At 51.6% G+C, this 6,000-nt stretch overlaps 1 protein-coding gene across 1 annotated transcript; it reads right to left on the reverse strand.

The window, feature by feature from the left end:
- Window positions 1-3,763: 3,763 nt before the first annotated feature.
- Window positions 3,764-5,320, reverse strand: LOC101765270 (putative disease resistance RPP13-like protein 1). The gene is made up of 2 exons (XM_012845325.1): window positions 5,063-5,320; window positions 3,764-4,912 (listed from the first exon to the last, which is right to left on the reverse strand). The coding sequence occupies exons 1-2, from the start codon at window positions 5,318-5,320 to the stop codon at window positions 3,764-3,766; spliced, it is 1,407 nt and encodes a 468-aa protein (XP_012700779.1).
- Window positions 5,321-6,000: the final 680 nt, after the last annotated feature.

The following is a 6,000-nucleotide window of genomic DNA, read 5'->3' on the forward strand; positions in this document are numbered from 1 at the left end:
TGCAGCACCCCGCGGGCCGGCGGCACATTTTGAGACGCGTCATGTACGGACGTGCACTGATTGTTCCGCCATGTTTCTGCGTCGGGTTACGCACGGAGAAGGGTACCTGCCTGAATGGAAGCGTCGTCGCGATCAGCCGGAAAAGGCACGCAGGCCATCATTCCGGAAGCAAGCTGGCCGGGGTAGAGGGTTTGGGGCATGTCGCTTTTAGCCGTGCTACTGGATTTTCTGAATCTTGTAGGCCAGCGGCGCGACCCATCACCCATCAGGAGACTGGTCTCCGACTCTCCACCGTCGCGGCGTCGCCATTTCACCGAAACCGGGGGGCAGATGCTTATCGTCACGTTGGCATCCGATGTGATGAGCAGGGGCGCTGCCGTTTTGAGAGTCGAGATCATCTCTGCATTTCTGGTAAGCGAACGGACTCCCTTTCTTCCTCTCCTTTGGCAGGAGTAAGTCGCAGTCAACCGGTAAGAGTGGACCTGGTAACTAACTGAGATGAGAGGTCATTTTGATTGGCCCTTCCATCACTCGTCACCATCCCATGCACAGCAGTTGAGGTGAGACTGTCAAAGGGGGTGTTTGGATATTTAGGGCCTGTTTGGATGCAGTGTGCTAAAGTTTAGCACCCGTCACATCGAATATTTGGAGGCTAATTAGGAGAACTAAACATAAACTAATTATAAAACTAATTACACAGATGGAGGCTAATTCACGAGACGAATCTATTAAGCCTAATTAATCCATCATTAGCACATGTTTACTGTAGCATCACATTGTCAAATCATGGACTAATTAGACTTAATAGATTCATCTCGCAAATTAGTCTCCATCTATGCAATTAGTTTGTAATTAGTTTATATTTAATATCCCTAATTAGTATCTAGCATTCGATATGAAATTTAGGAGGACGAAAAAACAAACACCCCAAAAGTCAAAGTGATCCACGCAGCGCCACTGATTGATTGATTACCAATTTACAACCCATGGGGGAACGGTAACATACGAGTCATAAAAGCTTCCGCGGAAGTTTTGTATGACGGCCCATCTTTTCCTGGCCCAATTAAAACTTCGATACTCATGGCCTGCTCAGTGCCTCAATGCTCATGGCAACGCGCCATTATTTACAAACTCTCGCTCCGATCGATTCATTTATTCATGCTCATAAGCAATTTTTTTCTTTATTGTTTCTCCGTACACAAAATTTATAAACCATGTGTTCAACCGTTTTATACCGCAACATGCAACTATTCATGTTCTTAAGTTAAGTTGTTATTGTTTCTCTGTACACAAATTTTACATGAGAGTATATGCTCATATGCGTTCTCAGAACAAACTCTTCACCGAACATTTAAAGAAAGCACGTACAAATGGGAAATAAAACTCTTAAAAAGGAATGTATTTCTTCAAAAATATGAATTTCTTGTACAGTGGGGGTGCCTCCTCTTTCATAGGGAAGCCAACCGACATTTACATATCGAATTTACCCCTACTCAACCACTACATTTCAAGCCATCTTTTTTGTTTTAGTCTTTTTTGAAATATTCTCACAAATACACCCCTGGCGGATCCATCTCAAATTCTGGACCCTTAGCTTGGTGCCATCCACGCTGGCGCCAAGCTTACACGTCAGCAGCTGTGCTGCACCTACGGCGCCAAGATCCACGATGGCGCCAAGCCCCCGCCACTTCGGCATCCGCGTCAGTAGCTATGCTGGACCTGGCGAGACGTGTAAGCTTGGCGCAGCTAAGGGTCCAGATTTTGAAATGGTTCCGCTAGAGGCGTATTTGTGAGAATATTTCACAAAAAGGGCTAAAAAATAAAAAAATGTGTACATTTTAGGAATATGTTGTACGTTTTGGTAAAGAAAGAATCCTAATCCGATTTGTACACCCTAACAGGGTCACGCAATACATGCTGCTAGAGTCAAGTTCGCAACGTGACCCTCTTCTTCCGCACCTTCGCTCGGGCAATGTGGAACGAGTCTCGAATTCTTCATTGCGAAGGTGCTCATGACCTCTACGACCTCCTCCTGGATTTGCCCAGTACCTCCGCTTTGCTCCATCCAATGCGAATGCCTGCAAACACACGGTGTTTGGATCCTTGAGCTAAAGTTTAGTCCGTGTCACATCGGATATTCGGATGCTAATTAGGAGGACTAAACATGAGCTAATTACAAAACTAATTGCAGAACCCCTAGGCTAAACCGCGAGATGAATCTATTAAGCCTAATTAATCCATCATTAGCGAATGTTTACTGTAGCACCATATTGTCAAATCATGGACTAATTAGGTTTAATAGATTCATCTCGCGATTTAGTCTAGGGGTTGTGAAATTGGTTTTGTAATTAGCCTATGTTTAGTACTCCTAATTAATGTCCAAACGTTCGATGTGACAGGGGCTAAAATTTAACCCGGGGATCCAAACACCCCTAAAGCAAATATTCTGCACCCTCGCAATTAACCCGACGAAGGTAACGGGGGGTTTCGAGGGTATTAGTCCCGAGCGAAGGTGATAGCCAATTCGATTAATATTGCGGTGATTCGATTCCAAAAAATGGCGTGCGAGGGTGATGCAGGATATCCTTATCCAGATCCCCAACAATATGCTTTATCCATCCATAATTTTATTAAATTTTTTATACATATTAAGGGTAACGGGCAACATCGGAACCTAGCACCGAACCTTCTTTCACGAGTACATCATTGCAACTGCAAGAAAAGAAAAGCTGCACGTGATATTCTGCACCGCGATCATGTGCTCGCACCGGGATTTTGGCATAGCACCCACGTTGCCCCCATGGCTATTGCTATGAGAAGACGCTGCAACAAGTGCTTTGCTCGGCTAATATCGAATCGGAAGAGAAATTCCCTCACGTCCTCTTGGGGAGGGGATTCATTGACTGATCAAGACCCGAAAAATGCCGAGCCAAATACCTCATATGCGACCCTCATTGTCCTCGCACAGCCTTAGCTTTGGTGCCTGCAAAAACAGGGCAAGTCCAGTACAAAGCCCAACATCAGGAGCAGCAGGACCAAGAAGGAACACCAAAATCTATGATCTATGTACATATGAATTTAGCTCGTTTTAGTTTGAGTTGGGATCCGGATCAGTCATGTGTTTGACTTGATCCCCTCCTAAAATTTGTAAAGTTATTAGTAGTACATGATTTTTCTGAACCTCGAACAGATGAATAAATAGAAGTATTTTAAAAAAAAAGAGGGAACCCCGGAATGTAGGTTTGAGCTCGGGGGTTAGCTAGGAAGGGAACTTTTACGTTTTATACCCACCCCATGAGACATCGAAATTATAATCTTAAAATCTAGAAACCTTAAAGTTCACCACAACTACAAGCTTAGGGGGTGTTTGGCTCAAGGGAGCTCAAGTTTAGCCCTGTCTGACATCGGATATTTAGATACTAATTAGGAGTATTAAATATAGTCTAATTATAAAACTAATTATACAGATGGAGTCTAATTCGTGAGACGAATCTATTAAGCCTAATTAGTCCATGATTTGACAATGTGGTGCTACAATAATCATTTGCCAATGATGGATTAATTAGCCTTAATAGATTCGTCTCACGAATTAGCCTAGGGGTTGTGCAATTAGTTTTATAATTAGCTCATATTTAATCATCCTAATTAGCATCCGAACATTCGATGTAACATGGCTAATCTTTAGCCCCTGATTTCCAAACACCCCTTTTAGTGTCAGAAACATAATATTACAAAGCAGCTAGAAACTCTACAACCAATCAAACTAGGTCGTCAGAACGCGCCGCGGCGGCGATGGCGGCGGTGCCCCCTCGTTCTTGAAGGTGATGCTGTACCAGTGATCCATGTACAGTGTCTCCCTGCAGAGATGGATGGTGAAGCCTTCCTCCGAGTCGCCACCACCGCCACCGCCACTCTCCCGCGCGCTGAGCACGTCCTGCACGGTGAACTTGGGCGGGCTCCGGCAGTACCCGTACGACTGCAGCCTGCCGCGCACGGGCAGGAGCTCGAGCAGCACGCCGACGTGCATCGGGCGGCGCTCGCACCTCACGATGGCGGCGAGCACCCTCCGCCAGAACCGGGCGTCGAAATTGGCCCTGAGCAGCGTGCCCAGCACCCGCGCGTCCAGGAACGTGCGCTCCAGGTGGCCGGAGATCTCCCGCGCCACCGCCGCGATCCGCGGGTGCTCCCGCGGGTCCGCGCCGCCGAACGCGAACGCCTTGAAGTAGTACCAGTATTCCTCCTCCTGCAGGGTGCGGAGCACCACCGGCTCCGCGGTGCCCAGCCGGGCGATGTCGGCGTCGCGGCAGGTGAGGAGGAGCTTGCTCCCGCCGGCGAGCGCGCTCGGGGTCGCCGCCAGCGCAGTCCACGCCGGCTCGTCGATGGGCCACGCGTCCTCGAACACCAGCAGCGACCGCTCCGCCGCGAACCGGGGCTCGCCGAGGATGCGCCGCACGCCGGCGAGGTACTCTGGCCCGTCGCTCTCCCAGATGGTCTGGTCGGGTTGCCCGCCGGCGCGCACGACGTCGGGGGTCTCGAACCACTCGATGCGGGAGAAGTGGCCGCGCACGCGCTCGTCGTCGCAGGCGTGCTTCACGAGCGTCGTCTTGCCGACCTTCTTGGCGCCCACCACGGCGAGCACGCTCAGGAACGGCGCGCGGCCGGGCGGGGGGCGCTGCAGTAGGAAGTCGACGATGCGCTCCTTCTCCACGTGGCGCCCGAACACGCACCGGTCCATGTACAGCGTCGTCGTCACCGGCCGGTCCACCTTCCGGGGGTACCCCTGCACCAGCAGGATGAACTCGCGCATGTAGTCGCGCGTCAGGCCTTCCAGCTCCTCCACGACGGCGGCTAGCCTCTCCGTGCCTTCGTCGCCGCCGCCGCCGCCCAAGATCAAGCTCGTGACGCGGGAACGCTTCGCCCTGTTGAACGACGAGCACAGCGCGAACGATCGCTTGCCCGCGGCCGCGGCGGCGGCGGTGGCAGTAGCGTCGTCGTCACCGTCACCATCGTCGTCGTCGCCCTCGCCGCCGGCGGCGTTCCTGACGTCGTCGAGGTCGGTCACCTCGAGCGCGAAGCGGCCGCGGTACATGCCCACGGTGAGCGCCTTGAGGTGGGAGAGCAACTGCTGGTTGGTGATGTGGCGGCCCTCGGCCTCCTCGACCATGCTGCCGATGTTGCCCAGCAGCCGCTCCAGCCGCCGCCGGTGGAGCTCCCTGGCTCCGGGCGACGGCCGAGGGAGGCTGTCGAAGAGGAAGGCGAAGATCCGGCCGAGGATCTCCGACAGCGCCGCCGGGACGACGACTTCCCTTGTGAAGTCCATACCAAATCACTACTCTCACTGATGATGATCACTCCAAGAATTGAGCTAAAAAATGGCGAGATATATAGACGTCCGAGTCCGAGGACGTAGCAACCGGCCAATGCTGGGCGACGACGCGCTCCAATTGTGTTGCCTCCGCCCTCGGGCGTGCAGAGACCAACTTGTTGACTCGTGCCGGTCTCTAGGTTTGTTTCGTGCTGCCGTTTTCCCAAGGGAGGCTTGGTCGCTGACTCGCCGTGATCGTGTGGTCTGGTCACCGCCACCACCATGCTACTCGATCGATCAGGTTTGCCGTAAGCATCGAGTCATGGACGTTGGCGTCATCATCGTTCGATCGATACGCTCAATGCTAAAATTCCTGGAACACAAGGATACGCAGCTCTCCTGTACGTGTTTGGGAATAAAAGTTGCCATAGTCTCTTGGCTTCAACTTGAAGCTCAGTGCATCAAGTGCCTGTGCTCGCCGCCCACACGGCCACACCCACCTGAGCAACTCCTGCGTGCACATCGACGTCGCGTGTAGATTATCCCTGAAGCAATGCGTGTCGGCTGCACTGATAAGCCAGCAACGCCCACAAATTCAACCATGGGGCCTTTGATTACCCGGACGGCCATGACTTGGTAGCACAAGGTCGCCAATCTGTGACCAGCAGCATCTTACTTTAGACCCGGATCATCAA

Source organism: Setaria italica, chromosome IV (genome assembly GCF_000263155.2).
Source record: "Setaria italica strain Yugu1 chromosome IV, Setaria_italica_v2.0, whole genome shotgun sequence".
NCBI lineage: Eukaryota > Viridiplantae > Streptophyta > Magnoliopsida > Poales > Poaceae > Setaria > Setaria italica.